The sequence below is a fragment of the Ambystoma mexicanum genome, chromosome 6q, assembly GCF_040938575.1.
Source record: "Ambystoma mexicanum isolate Mex_15411 chromosome 6q, UKY_AmexF1_1, whole genome shotgun sequence".
NCBI lineage: Eukaryota > Metazoa > Chordata > Amphibia > Caudata > Ambystomatidae > Ambystoma > Ambystoma mexicanum.
The window spans coordinates 667,178,512-667,203,498 of NC_090937.1; the positions used below are offsets into that span (position 1 = coordinate 667,178,512).

The following is a 24,987-nucleotide window of genomic DNA, read 5'->3' on the forward strand; positions in this document are numbered from 1 at the left end:
CCCTCAGCTTCCAGGCCAGGATCCTGTCCGCTTTGTCCCCTTTCTCATAGTACTTTTGCTTGACCATCTGAAGACTTCTCTCCGTTTTATGGAGAAGTAAGTCCTTCAGCTGGAGCCTGTAATCTTCCAGGGCGGCTACACGGTCGCGTTCCGGCCCTCGGTCCGGGGAGCCCCCCAGCTTTTCTTTTTTTTTTTTTTTCCCGGAGGGTCTTCTCCTGAGCCTCTCGCCCTTTTTGCCGATGCACCCTTTTGGATAAGAGCACCCCGTAGAGTCGCCTTAAAGGCGTCCCAGAGCGTGTGCCCACTTCCCCATTGTCGTTTAGTTCAAAAAATTCTGTTATGGCGTCTGTAATTTCTTGGGAGTGGACCTCGTCCTTTAGTAGTGCATCGTTGCATTTCCAACTGCCTCTGCGTTCCTTCCACCATCCCCTCGATATTGTAACCCCCACCATGTCATGATCCGACCAGGGTACAGGATCGACCCTGTAGCCTGAAACATACGGGCGAAGGGTTGCGTCCACCAAAATAGTCTATCCTTGAACGAAGCATGGGTGGCCGAGTAGTATGAAAAAGAGGGGATTCCTGTTCTGGGGGACGGAATTGAATCTACCAGACCCAGCTCTTTGTTCACCCTCCGGAAGGTGCACACCGTGGACTCATCCGCGGGTCTGGGGTTCTGGGGGCCCACCCGCTTCCTATCCAAAAATGGGTCCAGCACCATGTTGAAATCTCCCCCTACTACTAACATGCCCCGTACAAATAGCTTGAGCTTCTCATTTACTCCCTCCCAGAATTGGGCCTGGCCATCATTCGGACCGTACACCACAGCCAGGGTCAGGGGGACCCTTATAAGGTGCCCCTCACCAATAGAAAACGGCCCTCAGGGTCCTGCAGGGTGGCCTCGCTAGTGAAGCAGACATCCCTAGCAACCAGGATGGCCACCCCTTTTTTCTTCCCCTTGTGGGATGCATGGAAATCCTCCCCTATACCCCCCTCATTTTGGGTTCCTTCCCCCGCGCCCAGTGTCTCTTGCAAAAACAACAGGTCCAACTTTGCCCTCCTGAATTCTCGGCAAACCAGGGACCTCTTGGTGGGGGTGTTCAAGCCCCGCACATTCAGGGTGCCCACTCCCAGGGCCGTCAGCCATAAAAGTCGCCAGATCTGTTGGGCACCTGCATAGCATCACCATTCCCTTTTCGCTCCCTTAGTCTCATTGTTAGGACATTATTTGAACCTTTCCCCAACTCGTCCCCGAACCCCTTCCCCAACCAGAAACCCCCAACTAACTTCGTCTCCCCCTCCCCCGTCCCCGGCTTCCAGCCAATTAGTTCTGCCATACCTGGCTTTAGGCCGGACCACCAGTCTGCCCTTCCCGACCGGGCACTCGCATCCAAGCTCTTTGTTATGAGCCCCCCCCCTCTGTTTCTTCCCCACTGTCGCCCCCATCTTACTTGCTGTCCTGGGGGAATCTTTGTTCCATCGGACCATCATTGCGTCGGGTCCCATCCCTCAAGCGGACGGGTCGCCCCGATCCTCAGTCCTGAATTGCGCACCCCCTCCCTCCCGGACGGTGGGGTGTTTAGCTTCCTGTATTTTCTCGAGTCGGTTTTCCTCCTCCTGGACCCAGGCTGGACCGAGGTCCCTTCCCCGATCGCTACCGGGCCTCTTCTGGGGGTAGACTCCGTCACATAATCCTGAATGGCCCCTTTTATATCCTCTTCTGTGATTAACGATGTCCGTTGGCCCATGTATTCAAAAATCAGGGGGAATGGGTACCCCCATCTGTAGCGCACCCCTTTGTCCAACAGTTGCGTGAGGGCGCAGCACATTCTCCGCTTCGCCAAGGTGTAGGCGGAAAGGTCTTGAAATATTGAGATCTCTGCGTTGTTGTAGGAAATCACCCCCGCTTTCCTTACCTCCTCCAGGACCTTTGCCTTGTCCGTATAATAGTGAAATCGCACGCCTCCTGCCCTACCGCCCGCTCTGTGCACACGATCAAATGTCAGCTCCGTGGTCATCTCTGCGCAAATAGGAGGGTGATTGTCTCGCACCACATGGGTCAAGTCTCTCTCCGTTTCCCCCTCCACTTCGGGAACCCCAACAAATTGGAGATTGTTCCTTTCCCTATTTTCGTAGTCGTCCATTTGCCTGGCCCTTTCCTCGTCCCTCTTTTCCAGGGCCGCTAGCCGCATCTCCATTTGCACCTCCTGCGTAGCTGAGGACGATAGGTCTCCACTTGCAAGAGCCTGGCCTCCACCTTGTCCACCCTGTTGTCCATTTTTCCAGTTTCTGCTCAATGTCTGATTGCCTATCCCGGATCTCCTGGAGTATGGATGCGAATACCCTCTCCATAGCTGCTGCGGAGTGCGTCGGGGCTTCTGAATGGGCCATGCTCCCGTGGTTTGTGGGGTTCTCGTTTGTCACCAGCTGCCTCGTAGCGAAAGGATTGCAGGGTCTCCCGCCAGTTCATACGGGCATTTCCCGTTCCTGCTTCGCTGTCCCCCACCGACTCGGACGAGGGGATTGCCCCCCAAGGCCTAGTGGATGGGTTCGCGTGGCGGGAGGGGACCTTTAGGCAGGCACATGCCCCACCAGAATCATGTGGGGGCCTCGCACCCGGATCCTGTAAAGTCCTGGGGGACTGCAGGCGGGCACACGCCCTGCGGCCTAACGCAGGGGCCTCCACCTACAGGAAGTGAGCGCCAGATAATTTCTCGGGTGGAGGGGTCGTGGGGTAGAAGCCCTCTGGGTCCTCGACCTCTATTGCCGTTGTCTGTCTCCTCCTCGGGCACAGGCTCCTAGGCCTTTCACAGGAGGGGGCGAGGGGGCCACCCTCTCTCCCCAGGCGTCGCCTCGTCTCCGGCCCCAGGCTCATCCCGCCACCACCAGCTCTCTTCGCCCGGGGGTAGGGGGGTTTGTGGAACATGCACCCAGGCTCTACCGCTACGGGAGCCCCGTCCGTGGTGCTTCCGTTCGTCCGCGTCCGCTTCCTGCTTCAGGACCGATGTCCCGGGTCTCCATGTCTTCCCACGGTGGTGGGCGGAGGGCTCTCTGCGTGGACCCCGCACTCTGATGGGAATCCCCCGCCTTGCCGGGCAACACCCATGCTGCGGGTCTGCGGTCGAGGGATCTCCCCTCCAGGCCCTCCCTTCGCTTCGTCACTTTGGGCCGTGCGGTCCGTTCTCCGGCTTCCTGATGTCCCCAGAGTCCGCTCTTTCGTTCAAAAGGGGTGTGGGGGGGTCCAGCAGCCGATCCAGCACTGTTGCTGCCGGGGTGGTCCGGGGGGGCTCAATCCCTATCAACGGCCCGAGTACGGCGGGAGAGCAACGCTCAGGCTGCCATCACCTGCGTGCCCTCTGGTGGCCTCCCCAGCCATTTTGATGGCGATCCAAATCTTATGCACGGAGATAAGGACGAGATTACCACGAACCCCGGTGGACGATCCAGAACCGGGCCCATCAGGAAGCCCTCCGAACAAGCGGAGGAGAGTTCATCCCCCCCACCCTTCATTCCCTCGCGGCCCGTGGAGCCTTCATCCCCCTCTCCAGATCCCAGGGATGATACAGCGACTGGCACGACGACGGGTACGGATGACGGTGGTGACAATGGGATGGTCCTTCCATCACCACCCCCTCGGACTGCCCCGCCCGAGGAAATTGGCTTCTTTCACGCCATGATCGCCAGAGCGTCCGAGCTCTTCCAGCCCTGCCCTCTTCCAGCCCTGCCCTGAGGAACAGAAGGAAGGTTTCCTCTATGAACGGTGAGAGGCCAAGAGAAAGACGGTCCTCGTGGTACAGTTACTCGACGATATCTGGGACGAGGGACTTGCGGTCCTGAAGAACCCGTCCACGATGCCTGGCAAGAGGGACTGGTACGAGAAGAAGTACTGGGTCCCCGACGCCGCCCCTTGTGCCTCAGGGCTCAGCCGATGCCGGAATCGGTCGTCTCAGCAGCGGCCAAGAAGAAGGCGGCGGGGGCGATGGCTTCAACTTCCATTTCCTCACCTGACAGCGAGGGAAAGAAATTGGACGCCGTGGGGTGACGGGTCATCTCGTCGGCGGCGACAATTTAAGCGGCAAACGCCTTAGCGATTGTGGCCCGTTACGACGGGGAGCTATGGTACAAGATAGCTCCCCTACTGGACTTCCTAACAGACTACAAGAGGGCGGAGGCCCTAGAGATTCTGCAGGAAGGCGAGGTGGTGTCGGACCACGCCATAACGGTGGCAACGGACATTGCCGACACCGGGTTTCACCAGTTAGGCAACAGTGTTTGCCTTCGACGAGGCTGGCTCAAGGCGACAGACTTCCATCAGGACGTGTAGACCAGGGTGTTGGACATGCCGTTCGGCAACAACCTGTTTGGGAAAACGGTGGATGAGTCGCTGCAGGCCAGCAAGGCCGACGGACAGCCCGAGCCCTGGGAGTCCTTCAGCAACGACGGCCCTGTCGGAGCGCCATAGGCAGACAGGGGGTCTCCAAGGGATCAGGCAGTGGTTCCTCTACGTACCGCCAGGCGGCCCGCTCCTCGTCCCAGGAGGCCTACAGAGGTTGCGGCAAACAAGGAGGATCTCGTCGCCATGGCCGCCTCCAAGCAAGATTGAACCGGCCGTAGCGTCGGGCCCCCACCGAAGCACCCCCGGTGGGAGGCCGGCTGGCGAAGTTCATCAGCGTGTGAGAGTCCTTCTCCACCGACTGTTGGGTGCTGGATGACCTGGCCCACGGGCACACTCTCGAATTCCAAAAGAAGTGTCCCCGCACTCCTCCTGTGGCCAGGAAGGAAAATCACGTCCCTCAACTGCTGTTGGAGACAAAGGCAATGCTCAAGGTGCCATCGAGCTTGTCCCCAAGAGGCTCCAGTATACTCAAGATACTTCCTCGTCAGAAAGACAGGCAGGCAGTTGGCGTCCCATCCTGGACCTACATCAGTTGAACAAATGCATCAAGGCAAACAAGTTCAGCATGGTCACTCTCCAGCACGTACTGGGACAGCTGGAGGAGGGCGACTTCCTATCGTCGGACTTGGAGGATGCTTACTTCCCCATCCTAAAAGGACACCGAAAGTTCCTCTGATTCGTAGTTCAAGGACGCCACTACCAATTCAGAGCTCTGCCATTTGGATTGAAGTCAGCACCTAGGGTGTTGCCTAGCACCAGTGGCGGCGCGGCTGCACCTGCAGGGGATCCACGTCTACCCCTACCTGGATGACTGGCTCATCCGTGCAAGGACAAGAGAACTCGCCATCTTAGGCAAGGTGCAGCGCCTACTAGCCACAGACGTGGCCAGGGTGAGATCCATCAAGTCCCTCCTCGGAATGATGTCCTCATGCATCTACCTAGTGCGCCTCTGCAGGCTACAGATGCATCCTCTATAGGAGTTCCTCAACGTCCGCTGGATGCAAGCGGCGGGCAGCTTCGAAGACAAGATCCCGCTCAATGAAGTTTTCCGTCGGGCGATTCAGTGGTGGGGCACCCGTGTGCACCTCACGGTGGGCACGGACTTCCAGACCCGGGCACATCAGGAGACTGTGACGACAGACACCTCCCTGGAGGGATGGGGTGCGCACACCAGAGATATCCACGCAAGAGGCTTTTGGCTCCCGGAGGAGAGGTCTCTCCACATCAACATCTTGGAGCTCTGTGCCGTGTTCTGGGCGCTCAAGTCGTTCCTCCCGTCCCTCAAGGGCAAGGTCGTGAGGATCTTCACCGACAACACCACCACAATGTTCTACATCCGGAAGCAGGGAGGCACCAGATCCCCAGCCCTGTCTAAGGAGGCCCAGGATCTGTGGCACTGGGCTGTCACCCAGGGGATGTTTCTTGTTCCCTTCCATCTGGCAGGAATAAAAAACACCATTGCAACTCATTCAGCAGGGAGCTGCACTCTTGCCACAAGTGGGAACTACGCCAGGATCAAGTGGATCGGCTCTTCCAACGATGGGGCAAACCCCACATCGACCTGTTCACGACGGCGACGAACTCCAAGTGCCAGAGGTTTGCCAGCAGGTTTCCCCAGCCGAGGAGCATGGGCGATGCATTCTCGTTCCACTGGGACAGCCTGTTCCTGTATGCATTTCCTCCGTTGCCGCTGCTGCTTCGACTCATCAGCCAGCTCAACAGGTCCCGGTGCAGGATGATCCTCGTTGCACCGGCGTGGCAGAGACAGATCTGGTTCCTGGACCTTCTGGACCTCTCAGCGTCCCCACCAGTCAAGCTGTCGACGGACACAGATCTTCTTTCCAGAGAGGGAGGCGCCATTCTTCATCATGACCCGGAGTTGCTGAACTTTCAGGCCTGGCTCCTGCAGCACTAGAGTTTGGAGGGTACGATATCCCGACTGACTGCACAGAGGTTCTTGCAAAGGCCAGGGCGTCTTGAACTCTAAAGTGCTATGGACATAAGTGGAAGAGGTTCTCTGTCTGGTGCCATGCACAGAAGATCAACCCTGTATGGATTATGACACCTTGTGCTACCATACCTACTGTCGCTGGCCAAAGCTGGACTAGCTCACGCTTCCATCAAGATGCATCTGGCAGCAATCTCCCGATACACCAGAACTACAGGACGGCCGTCCTTGTGGTCTCATCGACTGGTGAAGGAATTTATGAAGGGACTGTTCCGATCGTTCCCTCCAGTGAAGGCTCCAGCCCCGGCGTGGGAGCTCAACGTGGTGCTGACCAGGCTCATGGGACCGCCATTCGAGCCTTTGCATACGGCTCCGTTGAAGTTCCTGTCATGGAAGACCGCATTCCTTGTGGCCATCACCTCCGCACGACACTTGGGAGAGATTCAGGCCCTATCCTGCAAGCCTCCATACTTGACTTTTCACGATACGAGGGTGGTGCTGAGGACGCACCCCTCTTTCATGCCCAAGGTGCCATCGGACTTCCTTAACGAGCCCTTGGTGTTGTCAGTTTTCTTTCTGTCGCCGGCCGAGAGGACTTGGCACTCGCTGGATGTAGTTAGAGCGCTTAAGTTCTACGTGTGGTTTCGTAAGACATCACAGCTGTTTGTGAACTTTGGACCTGTGAGCCAAGGGAAGGGTCTCTTGAAGGCTTCCATTTCCAGATGGCTCTCCGTCTGCATCATGCACTGTCATCGGCCAACCGACCGTTGCCCGGCCGTTCGAGAGCCCATTCGACCAGAGCGATCGCTGCTACCACGGTGTTCTTGTCTGGTTTGCCCCTGCTGGACATCTGCAGGGCTGCTACGTGGAGGTCGACACACACCTTCACGTGATTCTACTGCGTCAACCGGGATTCAAGGGAGGAGTCCAGAGTCGACCAAGCAGTGCTGCGCAACCTGTTCGCCTGAAGGTGGGCCTGGTGAGGAGGTAAGAGTTGCTTAATGTTGAGTTTATGTAATGCTTAATGTTGAACCTTTTGCCACCTCCCGTGGTTGTGCATGTGTACTGCTATGTATTCTTCTATTCATGAGCATGTGAATCCATGCCAGACCCCATGCTGGAGAAGGAACAAGTTATCTGTAACTGTTGTTCTCCAGCATGGGTCTGGCATGGATTCACATGCGAACCCTCCCTCCTTCCCCTCTGCGGCTCTTCACTTGGTCATACTGCCACTTTACGTGCTACCAAATCTGAGGATGGCTGCCAGGGGAGGGTCTTAGGGAGAGGGCAGTCATTGGCTGGGGGCAGTACGACCTAGAGATCAGTGATTGGTTACTACTAAGAAAGACAGATCAGAAACGAAACTGATACTGTGTTTTTTTTTTTTTTCCTTTACCGAGGATTCCCAGCCTGACAGGGAATATTCATGAGCATGTGAATCCATGCCAGACCCATGCTGGAGAACAGTTAAAGGTAAGTAACTTGTTCCTTGCCAATTAATGATCTACCGTTTCCTTGGAAAATGAGCGTTGCCCTTTTTTAAAGTTTAATCTTTTTCCCGCTCAAGTATTTACTGCTTGAAAATTATCAATATCTTTATTAATCTGATTTAGCTTCTGTTATCCTGCATCACGGTCTTCTCTGGGAAGATGTTATGCTGTTTTGAGCTCTTGGTGGATTTCCTGTGCTATTCTTTCAGTGGTGGTGATTTTTCTGTCGCAGACTACCATGCTTGGTGGACAGAAAATATAGAGCATGTGCAACCTGCCCATGTAGGCCACGTACTTGTTCATGTGTGAACAGCCAATCTGTGCGGTTTTTGTTGTTTTGTTCCAGCTAATTGCACTGTTAGTCACACCATCTTTTTGATTATTGCAGTGAAGTGCATCAGAAGTATTCAATGCTACCTGGCTGAGGTGCTCTACAATGCTATGAAGGTAATTTTCTTTCTCATCTGTAAAATTGGAGCACATGTGCCACACGGGTACTGCTGCACTTAGTGATCCTTCAGTGTTTCTTTTGAAGTAATGTTTGCTTTTTATACGTGTAGTAATGTTTCTGAAGATATTACTTGTCAGTTGTGTGCACACTATTTCTGGAATGTAATGCTGCTGTTTCTTCATCTCAGGGAGCTGGCACAGATGATCACACTTTGATAAGGGTCATGGTTTCGAGGAGTGAGATAGACCTGTGGGATATCCGACAAGCGTTCCGGCAGAATCATGGGCAGTCTCTGCACTCTATGATAAATGTATGTGATTTTCTTTTTTTTGGTAACTATTTGTGGGAGTTGAAATCTGAGGGGGGAAGAATTGTATAACTTAGAAATGGAGTGTATAGTGCATTGTTTAGAAACTCGTTAGACTTTGCATTGACCCACACATGCAATATTGTGGTACTTGAGCTGCCAAGTAACTATGGCAAGAAAGCTGGTGCTGTGAAAGAGGAAGTGTTAGTCTGTACACAACAACTCCTCCTTCACTTTTTGCGGAGCAGACTTTCCAAAAACCCACCTGTTAAGGAGAATTCGCATTTCTGTGCGAATTCCCTTCAACCATCCCCAACCCCCCCCCCCCCGCTCTTTTGCTGGAATTTAGAACTTTGTAATTTTTAACCTTGGAGTGAGTGAGCCCTTTTTCTCACTCTCGTATTTTTGATCGATTTGGTTTGTTTTTCCTTTTTTTGGTGGAGTCTGACAAACTCCATAGGTATCTGTTTGTATGGTGACACACTGCACCTTCAATGCAGTGTCACAGAGAAATCCTTTAGATTTCTCTTAAGGTTTAAATGCATTTTCTTGGGTGAACTACAGTTCCCAAGAATAGTAAAGTGAAATAGACTTATCTTTTCTCGTTGTAGGTCCAGCACACACCATCTTATCTGGCGTGCTGGGGGGAGGGGGGGCGGACAGTTATTTAGTAGCCCCTTTTTCCTACTTACTCATGTAACATTTATGTTGCCCTCACTACTTTGAATGGCTGGTGGCAGTGGTTTATTTATCCTACCATTCGGCTTTTCTACCGCAGGCTGAACGTGCAGCTGCAATATAGCACCCATGGGTGACCGTTGTGTCAAAATGGCTGCGGTCATCTTTTTCCGCTATTTCCTGCTTGTTAGGTCTTTCTTGGGTTTTACTCCATGCGCCAAACTAGGTTTGACCCCTTTGTCCATTTTGCCCTTGGCGAGCTTCAGCACTGAAACCCGCTGTTAGGCAGAATTGCATGCAGTACCCTCTGAAACAACCACATACAATTAGGACTACAGGTGTAATCAAAACCAACGTTTGGTATAAGTCTGCGCTACACCGTTTTTGGTAGCAAGTTGAGCAGCCAGGCTCCTCTCAAAAAGGAATGTGAGCAGTACAAGGATGTTACACTGAGGTCTTACAATCCCAGTGGTTAAAGTAGACACTTGTACCCGAGGTTTCTTGGTAAAACACTTATTAATTTATTAGTAATTTCGAAAACCGTCACTAGAAGGAGGTAACTTTATATACACAAATACACTTCAATACCAAACCAATACGTTTCTGAGTAAATTAGGCTCCCCTGAAATGGGAGTAAAAAGGCACAAGTTAATAGAATAGATCACAAATACTTTCTTAGGCAGTGCAAATAGTTTCAGTTCAATAGGCCTAGGCCAAAGTCAATGGGCTAGTGTCTTGGATAGGAAAGAACAGTTCTTGTAGTAAACGGTAAAGTCTTTGCCAATGTTCTCAGAAGTAGTTTGTACAAAAAGGAATCATATGTTGGGTCACAAGCTGATTAGGCCTACAAGTTGGGAAAGTTCCTCGAACTTTTACAGCGAGAGGTAAGATCTCTCAATTGGGTTGGCACAGTACCTTAATATGAAGAAAAAGATGCAGCTGAAGACGTTGGTTCCTGGCAGTTCCTGCAGATCTCTATGTTCCTGAGCTTCAGTCGTGGGTACAAGAGGGAGGACATTTTGGGACTCCTGCACGGGGATGGGTCAAACAAGCTGGCAAAATGGTAGATCTTCGGTTCGAGTAGCTGTCATCAAGCACACAAGCTGGTTTCCCCCCCGCCCCCTCCCCAATCCCCTGGTTAAACCTAACCAGCTCAGAGAATGGTATCCAAGTGGCTTACGAGTTGATTGGTCCCACCAACCACCAACTCAAAGTAAGAAGTCTTCCTTGAAGTGGCTTCTCTGTTGCGATGAACTTGGCGATTCGACCTGCAGCAGGGCTTCGCCAGGCAAACCAACGGGCCAGGAGTTGCAGCCGTCCTCTTCAAAATCGTCTTTGGTTCTTTCGTTCCAGTGGTTGATTCCGCTTTCCAGTCTAAGAGACTCTCCTTTTAAACAGTTCTCCCTTTCATTCCAGCCTAGTTGCCACTCACCCAGCAGGGTGGCTGTCCTTGCTGGACAGTAGGCCAGCCATTCATGCCAGTGTATTTGGGTCTCCTAGGAGACTAAGCACAGGGAGGTTTTGGCCACCTCCCTCACTTCCTGCCCACCCCAGACACTTAGGCGCCAGAGGCGGTCTTCAGTCCTGAAGCCCGCCAAAGGCGTACGAACAAAGGGACCAAACCTGGTTTGGCGCACAGAGACCAACTCTAGAAGGACCTTTCCCAAAAGAAACTGCGAAAAAAGACTGGGACCTGTTTAAACAAAGGGGCTTAAGGCGCCATCTTGAAAAACATGGCTCCCGTGATTTTTAGCTAAGGCGGTGTTGGCGGTCAGGAAAAATCATGGTAGTTCATTGTAAAACCACTGGCACCAGCCATTTCGATAGAAAAGGGTAGCATTTGACTGCTACATGAGTTTGTAGACACAAGGGATACTAGGTAACCCCTCCAGCACTCTATAGGAAGATAGTGTGTGCTGGGTCTAGGAATTTAAAGACTAGTAAAGTCAATTTAACCTTACATTCTCTGGGAAACAGTAGTTTATCCCAGAGAAGGTATTTAAACCTTGTGGAAGTCTAAAGACATTCCTGTGCCACTGCACTGAGGGTGCTGTGTAACAAACATGAACAGATGCCTATGGAGATATCTTAAAACTCCGTAATCAAAGAACACAAGAGTAAAACGCACATCAAAATACGAGAGTAAAGGCTCACTCTTTCCAGATAAAAAAAATCAAGTCCTCAAAATCCAGCAAAGTTTCTGGGGGTCTGGAAGGTGAAAGGAATTGGCACTTTCATGAGAATTCTCCCCAACACCCGCCTCTGGTGTGTGTGTGTGTGTGTGTGTGTGTGTGTGTTGCCCAAAACTCCCCTGTCCTTGGTCTCCAGGGCAACCTGAATACACCCAGTCCTGATTGGCTAGCTGACTGGTTTTCCTTGCAGGACAGCCACCCTGCTGTGAGTGAACGCTAGACTCTGCATGAATGGGAGAAACCTGCATAAAAGGCAAGGCTTCTTGCACTGAAGACAGTCGGCCGCTGGGAAAAAGAACTCCGATGAAGAAACTGAACCAAGCTTGCTGCATCCTCCTGGACCATTGAACTGCCCGGTGAAGCCCTGCTGCTGTGCTGAAACTCCTTTTTATGATCGACAAGAGAAGCTCTGGAAAGGACAACTTCTTCCCTTGGGTTAGTGGGACCAACTAACCCCGAGACAAACTTTGCTGGAAGAGCTGCCCCTAACTGGCTGAACTTCTTTGCTGCTGCTGGAACAGAGTGCCAGAGGTCGAGAAATCTGCAGTAGAGTGCAACGTCTAAGCCAGGCAAATACTCCAGGAGTCTCCTGAGGACCCTCCCGAAGCAGGACAATCCAAGCTAGTCACTTCACCAAGAGCGCTGGACAAGGAGTTAAGGAAGCCCAACCAGTGTCCAAGATCTGCGGTGGTGCTGTTTACTGAGTGCTGAAACCAGAAGGTGCTGCTGATCTGAACGCCCGTAGCTTCCGCCGACCTTTGAATTGCTGTGCAGGAGTCCTCCAGACATCCTCCCTCTTTTCTCCATGACTGAGGCCCAGGATCACAGGATCTGCCTCACTGCAACCAGACAGAAGCCAGCTGGATCCTCTTCTTCTAACCAAAGGTACTGTTCTGACTTTGGGGTACTTAACTCTGTGTCTGTAGTTCTGCTGACCTGCAGCAACTTTCTAGAGTTGAAATGAACTCTCAACTTTCACAAGTGTAACAGCTTGTGACCCTATAGTGAGTGATCTTCACAAACTAACTTTGCAAGACTTTCTGCTATCTAAGAAGTGCCTCGGCTCCATAGACTTTGTTCAAATTGATTTTAGCTGTCCTGGCTCCCTGCAGACTCTTCTATTCCATTGACTTGGATTCTTACTGTCCCTCGTAGGGGATTCATAGTTTTTTTACTAATACTGCTGGGAAAGGTTTTTATCTAGACTTCATTGAGAGATTTAAAAGTGCTCACATGCTCTGAGAACCTTTATTTCCTTCCTTTAACCTTTCCTTTCTACCAACCTCAGAATTTACAAAGTGCAAAAGTGATAAACAAATGCCATTACTTTCCTAGTTAGTGAAGTCACCTCAGGGTGTATGAAGTGTGTATGAAGCATCTCTAAAGATAATCTACTTGCTTTGCCTTGATTCTGAGGTCTTTTGAAGTGTTTATATTGTTGCACATTGCCATTTTTAAAGAATGATTATTTAAAACTGACTGTTACATTGTGTCATTTGGGCACTTGTATTGGCGCATTTCAATGCTACAACTCTAAATCTCACATTTACCCCTCTTGAGATACACCTGGCTGCTCACCAACTACCAACATGTGTAGTACAGACCTGTAACAATAGGTGGGTTACATAATACAAAGAGGACAAGGGTTGTGTAGTCTCCCACAGGGTTACTATATCAATTCTTGCCTAACACCGCTTCAAAGTTGCATTGAGGGTATGGACACATTTTTTGATAAAATTAACCTACCAAGGTTAAACGATGAATCGGCGAATGCTGGTGGTCCCGTTATGGAGGAGGAATTACTGACCGCTATTAAACCGCTCGTTTGTCCCACAATGCGAGAGGCTTTTATTGTAGTGCTTCCAAAACCAGGCAAAGATTGCAAAAAAATGTGAGGAATACAGGCCTGTTTTCATTATCTAATGTTGACCTTATGCTATTTACAGGGATAATGACTAATGGGCTTGATGCATGCATTGGTGACTTAATCGGAAGCTCCCAGGTTGGCTTTGAGAGGTAGTCGTGGGTATGACCATATTAGAACACTAATAGACATAGTTTTGGAGACACATTTATAAGAGTTATTAGAACGTTTAACTCATCAATTAGTGCAAAGGTCTGGGTGAACTGTTATGTCTTCATTTTTGCTGTCTAGAGATACTAGACAAGGATGCCTTTTGTCGCCATACCTGTTTAATTTAGCCTTGGAACCATTCATTGCATACATAAAACAAGAGCAGAGTCTTCAGTCTTAAATTTGGGGATAGCGAAGTTAAAATGTTGTGTTACACAGGTGACATGACTATTATTTTAACAAACCCAACAGAAGGATGTGAAAAACTTAAATGTATGTTTAGTGAAGTGGGATTGTTATCTGGCCACAAGATAAATTGGGGGAAAAGGTAAGTGGTCTTCCCTCTAGATGATGGACAACCCAGGAATGTTATGGGTTCCTGGAATTGTCAATGCAAAGTGGGTACAATGAAGTATTTGGTTGTTTTCATTGTCCGAGACTTGAAAAGGATGGCAGAATACAATGTTTCAAAAATATTGGAGAAGATTAAGAGAGATTTTAAAATGGGGTCAATTAAAGCTAGGACTATGGGCTAAAGTTAATGCCATACAAATGGTACTTCTACCAAAGGTGCTCTGTCTTACATTCTATAACCCTGAAGTTCACAAAAAAGTTAATCCTTACTATTGATTAGGCTTTTCAGGGGTTTCTCTGGGGGGAGGGCAACAAACTAAAGGTTCCCAAATATATTTTAACACGTTCTGTAAAGGAAGGGGGATTTGGGTACCCCAACCTAATGAATTACTGCACTGGGTTTGTCCTTAAATCAACATTTTATTTTTCTCAAGTAAATAATTATATCCCCAACTGGCATGTCATTGAAAATGCACAATTCTCGCCTTATGCTTTGAGTAATATGTACTCAATGGTCAAAATTCCAAACTCTGCAGTAAGCTACCTACTATGATTACAACTAGGGAGGCGTTGCAAAATGTTATGATAAATAGAGGGGAAAACATCTGGATACATTACGACTCATCTTTGTGGCATAACATAGGACTGCAAATAGCAAATAAAACTTTATGCTGGAAGAGTTGGATTAAAAAGGGCATACTTAAAATACGTGACGTATGGGGAAAATGATCACATGATTCCCTTTGATCAACTGAGGGAATCCTTTTGGATTGGGGGTAGGGAGGGAACGTGAGCGTTAAGTTTTAAAACTCTTTCGACAGGAAAATAATGTTGGGTGACATCATGAGAGAGACCCTCAGTATGTGAGATTATTCGATCTTTCCCGTGTGCTGTGTCCATGTATATGAAACTAATGCCAATAAGAGGTCACAAATGGAGGCCTGGGATACACTTCGCCAGGCTTGGATGAAGGATCTTGGCATATATATTCCTATTGTAAGTGATTTCAACCTGGCAATCCACCAAAGTCAATGCCTAGCGTGTGATGCACAATTGAAACCCTTATTTATTTATGTCTAAGTTCTTTTATTTCTGAATGATGTACCCTTATATGCCCCTCTCTTTGAATTTCCCCCCCGTCACACTGAACCAGGTAGCAGGCTGTTTTACAAAGTTAAAAATATTTATGGATTTCACAATATATCACACTATTTTAATGGTTATACAATGATCACCAATGGGGTGATGTCACGCTAAATCTCTTTAATCACACAGAGTAATGAGGAAAAATAATGCAGCATAGAATAACACTTTTGTGTGGGTTCAATCAAGATGCAATGTGATTACACTTTCCCCTTGCACACTACTCAATCCCTCCAATATGCAATATAAAGAGATGGAAGGGGAGAACAGGTTTCAGGAATACAGAATTCAACAAAATAGTATCAATCCCAATTTCCCCCAGCAGACAGAGAGAAACAGGAATGATTGCAAACTGATCAAAAATGGTGTAAAATGCTTTGCATGAATGGTAGAATCACAAACTGATTTAATTCACTAAAATGGTTTCAATACTAGTGGGAGCCGCTTTTTATGGTATCGGGCAAATACTAGCAATGATTGAGTAACTAGCAAGCTCAAAACTTCTGAGATCGGATGCAATGAACAGCTATTTCACACGTAACAGATTTGAGCCAAACGAAAAATTCGCAGAAAACTTTCCCGCGCGCGGTAAGTGCGATTGTGGAAAATATATTAGTTGGGATGCAGTTTTGGGTTTGTAGGAAAGCTGATGATGTTGACTTCAAGTAGACACTTAAATTTCGTTTCTAGAATCAACGGTAAAGAAGTTATGAAGGTTTTTGTGGAGGATGTTTTTTCAGATAGTCAAAATAGCAAAACAAGAATGCGCTTTTTAAAATTAACCAACAAGGTTTCTTTACACTAGGGGAGACTATGAAGATGCAAAGTACACGACAGCGCAGCCACCAGCCCAGGATATCACTGGTTGGTTTGGCCTGCTGAGATGGTCGCCTTTCTTCAGAAAACATATCGGCGCAAAGATGATTTTAACACTACTATTACAAAGGACTATAGGGTAAGAGAAAGAGTTCAGGCAAGACAGGATTCTAACAATGCAGTTCTGGATGTAAGAGAATGTGTTGGGATAGGATTACTTATGGATAATACATTTGCTAGTGACAATCCTATGATATGGATACTCACTACCAAAGATTGGAATGGACCCATCAGGGATCTGGTCAGGGATACTTTCTGGACAGGATTCTGCTAGCACACCGGACTGGACTCAAGGCGCTCTGGTTCTGCAATAAGCAAGGCACGCTGGACACTGCACGGTGGGACTGGAATAGATCCGACTGGTTCTGGTTCGCAGCGATCTGGTCGCAGCGTGGCTCTACTGGGTTGGATCTTCGGATTCTGGCAAGAATTCTTAGCAAGAAAGCAGTACAGCACAGCCAGGCTGTTCTTTTGTTCCTCTTAGAAGTCTGGGGTAAAATCTGGTTAATGGATTTTTAAAGGCCAAGCTGAGAAGGGGTCAGCTTTAGGAATGGGCCTTTCTGCTTTCAAAGTTCTGGAGTCTGGAATATGGATTTCTCTTGCAAAGTGCTCCGCCAGCAATCGGTTGGTGGGTGAATGTGTCCTTTTTTAGGTCCTAAGATGTCTCTTTCCTAAAGGGGTGGGTATGCTGAATTCAACTAAGCACACCCCTACGTATTCTATTGGTTGGTCTTTCCTCTCCCTTGATTTGAGAACAAAAGAGTCATCATGACGATGTGTTTTATGATCCAGGGAAAACCCTCCCCTTTGTCTTTGCACATGAAATCTACTTTTGCTATAATGCATATTTACAATTTTACAAACTTGGTAGCGATAGCATATTTATATCAGATTTTGTGGAGCAAGTATTCATCCAAGACCCGTTGCGGTGAGAGCTTGGGTCTAGATTTGGCAATATTTCGCACTTTTGGTCTGGTACCCAATGTCAGATTGTCCACAATTGTACACATATGTACATATGATCATGCCCAGATATCATGCGAAGTTTCATGTTTCTGGCATCAGTACAATTGCTACAAATCCACAATCTCTGCAGTCATGTCCCTGAACATAGCACAGAGTTCCGAGTACTTTAAACGTGACCAAAAATTTCACATTAACTACACTGTAATTTGCGAATTTTTACAAATTCGCACAGTCCTTTGCCAGGCCTTTTAAAAAAATACATTCTGTGCTTTAAGAATAAACGAAACTGTATGTTCCCGCCCCCAAAGTTTCTGGTGGCTCATGAGCAATCCCCATCTCGGTGGCGGTGGCAACGTGGACGGCGAAGTCTCCGTTGCTGTTTTGGAGGTCCCCGCCCTCGCCGGATGCCTGGAGCCGTCCGGGGTTGGAGTGGTCGCTCCGTGTGATGCTGATTTTGCTGGGTGGGCGGAGGGGTGGATTCTGCCTGTCACAGAGGGGGCCGTCTCGCGGCAGTCCTGCTTAAGCAGAGCGCTCTGCGAACCTGGCGGGGTCTGCTTTTTGGATGCCGTGGCCGTTTCGAGTGACTCGCAGTTGCGTCCTGGGAATCCTCTTAAGTCTCCAGGGACTACTAGTCCAACTGCTAATGGACAGACAAACAACATTCATGAGTCACCTCGATCCGGGTTCTATAGTGCCTTGGCCTCACCGGGAAACCCTGACATCTTTTCAGCACACAACAGCAAAGAGGCCTTTTCATTTGAGGAACCAGATGTACTTTTTAGTGAAGTTACGTGTGGGATCAAGGTGCCCGTGTCTTGCAGCACAACAAGTTGAAGAGAGAGGTATTGATTTATGTCTGAATAATGTCTTGGGTGGCGCCTTGCCTCTTATTACATCGAGCTCTTCTACTGTTTAACCCATAATAAGATCTGAGAGAAGAAACTCACTTGAGGTGGCTAACAAACTGCTACTTGACCTCACTCGTTTAAACAAAGAAAGAGCCGTTAAAAATATTACAAACTGTGACCTGGTTTTAAAGGTTCCCGTAAAAAATCATTCTGGCTCCGGGGCGTGTTCCTCTACCACGCAACCCATATTGCTCACCTTGAGGTCAAGCTCATTGCATAAACGAAGGAGGATTGGGGGGAGCGTATCCCCCAGTTTGAGCTGCTCTCAAAACAAGAAACTCACACGAAGCTCGACAGAGCCTAGCAATGCAATGGGTTCACCAGCTACAGTCCTAGCGTCAAGGCAAGCTACTGAAGACACCTCTTGTACAATGGATTCCTCATCTGATCAAACCTCAGCGGATTCATCCATAATGGAACGGCCATACCCCAAGATCCGACGACCGGCATACCGTGGTAGGCGAATGCCACCACTTGACTCTATAAATCCAGAAGGTCCAAGAACTGTTAAGTACACTAAGGACCTACAAGCAACTATAATTTCCTCTATGACCATCTCCATCGCACCCTTCATCAAAATGTATGAGAATCTCAATGACAACATAAAAGAGCTTTCTACGGTGGTTACTGCCATGAATCACAAACTGGAGAGCATGGAAAACAAAAATCTCCATTGTAAGGAAGTTCTACAAGAGCTACACAAAAAAACAGATTGGGCGCTTGAAACACTATCAGATCACGCAAAAAATGCAAACCTAGACAAAAAACTTTTAGCTGAAGTAGCTAAAGAAGGGCTGAGTATTTTTCAACAACAAAAAAAAGAACACGGCTACCAGGGGGTAGTCTCCCCTCATGTTGCACTCCAGGCGAAACAGTCACGCGTTATGTCAGTTTCCTCATTTTGTACTGAAAGATGTACATCAACTAATCCACCTGAGAATGCTGCTAGCAACAACAACAACATTACTGCTGCCAATATATTATGCGGACCTGTCAATGTGCAAAAAGAGCCAATTTTAAGCAATAAGGGAACTCCAGAGTCTATTGTGCCTCATATCGCCACTGCAAACTCGATAGATCTTACCTTGACACCTGAGACAACGGAGAAACTTAGGAGACCGTCTATAAATCCGCATGTTGCTATCACTGCGGTAGACGAATGCCAGCTTAGTACTCCGTTTGCAACTGCTCTAAAAGAGAGCCAGGCGGTTACGAATCTGGCACTACAAAACCCCCAAGAGGCTTCAACCTCTAAGCCGACTCTTAATCAAGATCCGTCTTGTTCCCAACTGCAATCGATGTTTCCACCTGCGAGGGTAAATCCCGTGTCTGCAATATACGACATCTTCAAGAAACCAATTGCTGCACAAAAGTCTTCCGCAGCTAACAAACAAACCACAGGTGGTTCATTTAAAAAATCTAAAAACCAACCCGCAAGGAAAGCGAGAAGAGGAATCGACGCTCGAAAGTTTTTACGTAACATCAAAACAGTTAACGTAACCGTCAATGGCGCCATCACTAAAGATACCACTATTGGAAAAAATGGTCGTAAGCTCAACAAAATCTATGCCATTTGATCTCAAAGACATCAAATTGTGTTAGTGATGATCCCGATGATTTACTGAATGTATCTGTGTATGACGAAGAACTTACCGTCGGAGACAGGTCAGTGGCATCTTCGCAGGGTGGACTTAAATTAGACTCTGCTGCACCTACCTACACTGATTCAGATGTGCCTGATATTACACCCCAGGAAGAAGTCAAGAGTCCTTGTACTTCATTTCTGAAGCTTAGTCAACATGTGCCTATTATTGAGAAAGCGTTTAAGGGAATGTCTAGAATCTGCCAACTGATTAAACCACCATCGCTGCAGAACACAGATGATGTTCTGCAGAGTCCCCGCTTTGTGACTTTGGACGACAAAAGACGGATGCTTGACGCCAAAATCCGTACAAAGGGCCCATTTCTAGGCCCGCAGGTCGGGACTGAAGCATCTACCATGTCCAACGTGTTGCAAGCTTCTATATGTGCGACACAGGTTGCACCTATCGGGGCTCATACAGCGAGCAATCCTCGGTTTAAACTGCCTATGCCTACAGATAAAAATAAAAATCAGAGTGGGTGAACCGATCAATTAAACAACCTCAAAAACCAATGGCAAAGGAGAGAATACATCAACCAGCGACGCGGCAAGCACCTCATCGCCTAATATTGGAACGTATAGAATCTTCTGATGACCTGATACTAAATCGATTTAACGTGCTGCGGCTGTGTCAGCTGATTCCCAGCCTACGTGCGATAACTTCTGAAGACCTTAAAATCGTGGAATTTCCGAATGAAATGAAAACTGATGCTGTGATTTTACATTTGCACTCTAAGATCATAGCAGATGCACTATTGGACGCCGGTCCTGTATTGATGTCCCTAGGATTCGACATAACTAACGCCGAAGGAGGTGTTCTGCTTGCTGACTTCCAAGAGAAATCTCGCAGTAGACCAATGAATAATGTGAATAAAAGTTCTACTCAAGATCTGAAGAACAGCACCGAGAATCAACCAAAGGAAAGTCAAGTGCTTAGTCCTCCAAGAATATGGGACTCAGCAGCTTCTCCACATGGGTGTGATCTGATAAGAATTAGTCAATGGAATGGTAAGCCCATCTACCACACGAGACAATGAGAGGATCCCTGCCATCATAACTAACAAATGCGATGATTGGTCCTGGTTGGCCAAAACCTTAAACACTGAACCAATGACATAATGCCAGGAACCGGGAAGCATTTACATGTAATATAGGTTCTTGGAACACGAGAGGCTTTATGCATCTATTTGAAACAACATGGGCCTCAGAACTGGACATTCTGTGTTTACAAGAAACATGGCTCTCTCGTCCGTTGTTGGAAGGATTCGAAATAGCTATTAATCCCGCTATAAAACAAACAAAGGGAAGGCCGATGGCTGGCCTCCTCTTGGCTGTGAGGAAAGGCGTTGGATTTCAGATCCTCAACTCATATCCTTCACCATTTATTCAGGTCTCCACCGTTGGTGTCTATCAGAAAGAAATAAACAAGGAAGCTTGCCTGTATATTTTCAACTTATACTGGAACCACAGACACAATGAAGAGCGTACCTTTATCGACCTTGTAACAACCTTGATCGACGATTTACTCACAAAGGAGCAACCGCTAGACTTAATTGTATGTGGTGACCTAAACATTGTCTGTATTCCAGATACTGCTAAAACTGATGAAAATAAGAGAGGCAACTGCAAACGCGAACAAGCTGCGGCTCAATGGTGTCTGGAACTAGATCTCAGAGGCTTGCACATGCTCAATGGACAAACGGTTGGTGATATTCCGGCCTGCCCTACGTGGAGAAGAGATGATCAAAAATCGGTCATTGATTACATATTTGTGACTGAAAACATCCACAAGAGAACAACGAAACTGGAAGTCATTAAAATGCAATACAGTGATCACGATATGGTAAAATTATCAATTCATCACCCTTGTTTGGGTGAGCAGATCTGTTGGCCGTTTGCGGTGTGCACTGGGACTGGAAGAATACGTCTAAATCTTTTGGATACAGAAGTAGCGGCTATTTCTAATGCCTTTCAACATACTGTTAAATCTCTGGAATATCAAAATCTTCTGTCTAACTTTGAGGAACATAAACGTAATCAAAAACACGTCGAGTTTCGCCCAAAGCACAAATTTGACGTTTCTATTCTGCAACGCAAAAGAGAGATGAGACGAGAACTAAAAACTTAAAGGTCCATACACCGACAATATGAAAGAGAGCAAAAGAGTGATCAATGCCAAATACCGAAACTGGCTTAAATCACATGCAGCGATTATGCTTCAAAACGACTCAGAAGAGATGCTGCAAAAAATGGCTGGTAAAAACTCAGCAGCATACTGGAAACTGATAAATAACACTATGGCCCCACAGCAAGCCCTCCAAGCCATTGCAGTAACTGAAGCTGAGTGGTCGACTTTCTACACAGACCTTTTTTGCAGTGACAAACCCGTACCAACTTGGGTACCTACGACGTCATATAAGTGGGACCTGGCGTTTGAGAGAAGTGACATCTTGGATATAATCAAGAATGTGCACGACTCTAGAGCGCCCGGCCCTGATGGCCTAACAAACTATACATTGAAAAAAACTCCAGCTTTATGGGCAGACTTTTGTGTTACTCTGTTTGACCGAGTCATCGCGAGCCGATCAACCCCAAAGTCTTGGAAAAACGCTGTAGTGGTCCCTATCTTTAAAAAGGGAGACCGTTTAAATCCAAAAAACTACAGGCCCATAGCTCTTCTTGACGTGTTGGGGAAGATTTATGCCACCCTTTTGCAACAGAAACTGTTAAAATGGGCTAAAGATTATAACCATGTAGACCCCAGACAAGCAGGGTTTGTAAAGGGAGTTGGATGCGGCTTGAACCTATTGGTATTGAACCTCATAAAGATGGAAGCAATCAGAACCAACACAAAGATCTATCTGGCTCTGATATACTTGTCCCATGCGTTTGACAGCATAGACAGGGAGCTGTTATGGGAGAAACTCATTAGATGGAACTGCCCTCCAAGTCTAGTGGAAGCGATTCGTGAATTACACACGGATACCACTATCCAGATCCGTTTGGACACTAAAGGCACGTTATCTGCCCCTATTAGTACACAGAAGGGAGTGAAACAAGGCTGCCCTTTGGCAGCCATTATTTTCAATCTCTTTATATCTGACATAAATGAGGCTTTCACTGGTGTAACAATGTTTCCTCCGAAACTACATGGCTCGCCTATCAACTACTTGGTCTACGCTGACGATCTTATTCTAGTCGATCTGACTCCTATAGGCCTTCAGCGGAAACTAAATTGTCTCGACATCTATACCACAGCTAACGGCCTTCGAATTAATAAACAAAAATGCGAAATTTTAATTTTTGAGAAATTGCAAGGCCGTAGCATTCGACGGAAAAAGAACAGATGGTGTCTTGGTAACGAACCACTTCAGACCGTAAAAAACTCTACATACCTGGGCATGAAGATCAGTGCCAGTAGAAATGATGCACCATGGGCAGAATTGGCAAAGAGCAAATGCCAACAGATGGCTTGCCAAGCGATTCTAATTAACAAAAAATTTGGAAAGTTCTCCTTAAAACCAGTAATTGAATTTTTCCAACAAAAAGTGGTACCCGCCTTAATCTATGGCGGTGAAAACGCATTTGGTTGTTCAAGTGACCTGTGGAACTCACTCGAAAACATTCTGGATGCGAGTTCTACAGCTTCCCAGAGGCACCTCGACGGTTTGTCTCCGATATGAATTGGGCCTCATTTCGATAAATGCAAGAGTCACCTGGAACCTATTGAGTCTGTTTTGGAAAACACTGATAAAAGATCCAGCAATCCAATTTAAAATATTACACAGGCCGGATACTGCCAAAGAACATACGACTTTGTTTCAATGGAATCTCCTTTGTGAAACACTTTTAAAGGAGTTTGACATTTCTGTCACAATGTTATCTGAGAATCCCGAGTTGGCAAAAACTAAAATCTGGAGAGCTGACTGGATCAAAACTTGCGACTCAAGAGCTAATTCAACTCTAATGCAAGAGGTCCCAGGAGAAGCTAAAGCATATCATCAGAGGCACACTTATCTAACCCTTCTTCCAGATCATCATCATGCAAGATCTCTATACATGCACTTCAGGTTAAATATGCTAAAAACAAAGGAGCGTATGAGCAGTTGGGCGAAGTGCGCGGACACCGACCTAAGGTGTAGTTTCTGTAACAAGTATAAGGAGACCTTAAAACATCTAACGCTGTTCTGCCAAACTTTCCAACATCAAAGACAAATCCATTTTGGAGAGCTGATTAATGAGCATCAATGTATGACGGCTGATGACTGGTGGGCAGCTTTATTTGAGGGATCTAATAGAGCAGTTCTATTTGCACTAATACATTTTCTCCGTGTAGTAAAAGGACGTCTGGACGATCAAAAAGTAAATCCGGTGCAATTAAAGACTTGAACTCTCTGGTAGCTGTCATGATACTATCCCTTAATATGACACAATGGAAATGCTAATAGAGTTGTTAAGACGAAATAGTGGAGGGAGGGATGGAGGAAGGGAAACAAAACAAAAAAATTCACATGTGATGTATTTTTTGTTTTTGTGTTTGCTTTGGTTATTTTTTTCTTTTTAAAGGTTGAACAAACCAATAAAAATATTAAAAAAAAAAAAAAAAAAATCACTTTCATTTTTTCTTTGAAATAAACTTACATTTTCAAAACAGGCAAACGGAACTCTAATTCCAGTCTTTTAAAATATAGAGGTTAAATAGTTGCAACCTATATTACTTTTGATGGCAAGTCACTTAATTCCAACCATTTGCTTTTAACTGCACAAGTTTAATTAAATGACAGCTGTCATACAGGCGGCCGGTGGTATTGCGCCCATATCTTGACAGATTTTCACAGACGAGCACAATTTTTAATGTGGGTTTTCTGATGGATTCTGCTTTTCCTGACATTGTGTGCTCATGTTGATTCCTTAAATAAAGTGACGGGTAACACCCAGCAAGGATGTTGGATACTTTCTGATGTTTGGCACTTCTGGGTTTCCTTGCAATAAAGCACTTCCTTTCATGTAGTTTCCATTTTCACTCTGTGGGCAGCCCAGTGACGGGTTTCAGCAGTATGGTCTCCTGTTCCACCACTGACGCAGGCAAAGTAGATTGCGCTGTGAAACCAGAAAAGATGGCTGCCAATCTTCATAGGTTTAGCGCGCATAGGGCTTTTTGCGGCCATTTTGCTGGTTCTGGTGCCACCAGCACAGAGGGATGTCGCAGGGCAGACTAGTGGGTCAGTACATCCCACACTATGGAGGAATGGGAGTATCTGCTTCATATAGGGGTGCCGACAAAAATGCACCTGGGGCTCGGGTATGTTAGACAGAGGATCCTTTGCAGACTATATTGGACGCCATCCAGAATGGTCAGGTTAGAACTTTTGGAAGCTGATACCTGTTGCGGTTGTCGTGGGGGTGTCTTAATGCATATGCTATAGGTGTGGTCTAGAGTATCCACCTTTTGGAATGAAGTTTTAGATAGATTAGACACTGGTGGGAGAGCCTCTTCCACGTACCTTCTACTCAACGATTTTGTTATCAAACAGAGGAAGAGGGGATAAGGCCAGAGTAAGA

At 47.4% G+C, this 24,987-nt stretch overlaps 1 protein-coding gene across 2 annotated transcripts in view; it reads left to right on the forward strand.

The window, feature by feature from the left end:
* The window catches only part of ANXA5 (annexin A5), a 393,243-nt gene that overhangs the window by 335,485 nt on the left and 32,771 nt on the right, over positions 1–24,987 (forward strand). For both annotated transcript variants that reach the window (XM_069631165.1, XM_069631166.1), the window contains exons 11-12: positions 8,223–8,281; positions 8,473–8,595. In XM_069631165.1, coding sequence (XP_069487266.1) covers positions 8,223–8,281; positions 8,473–8,595 — 182 coding nt within the window. The remainder of the gene's footprint in view (positions 1–8,222; positions 8,282–8,472; positions 8,596–24,987) is intronic.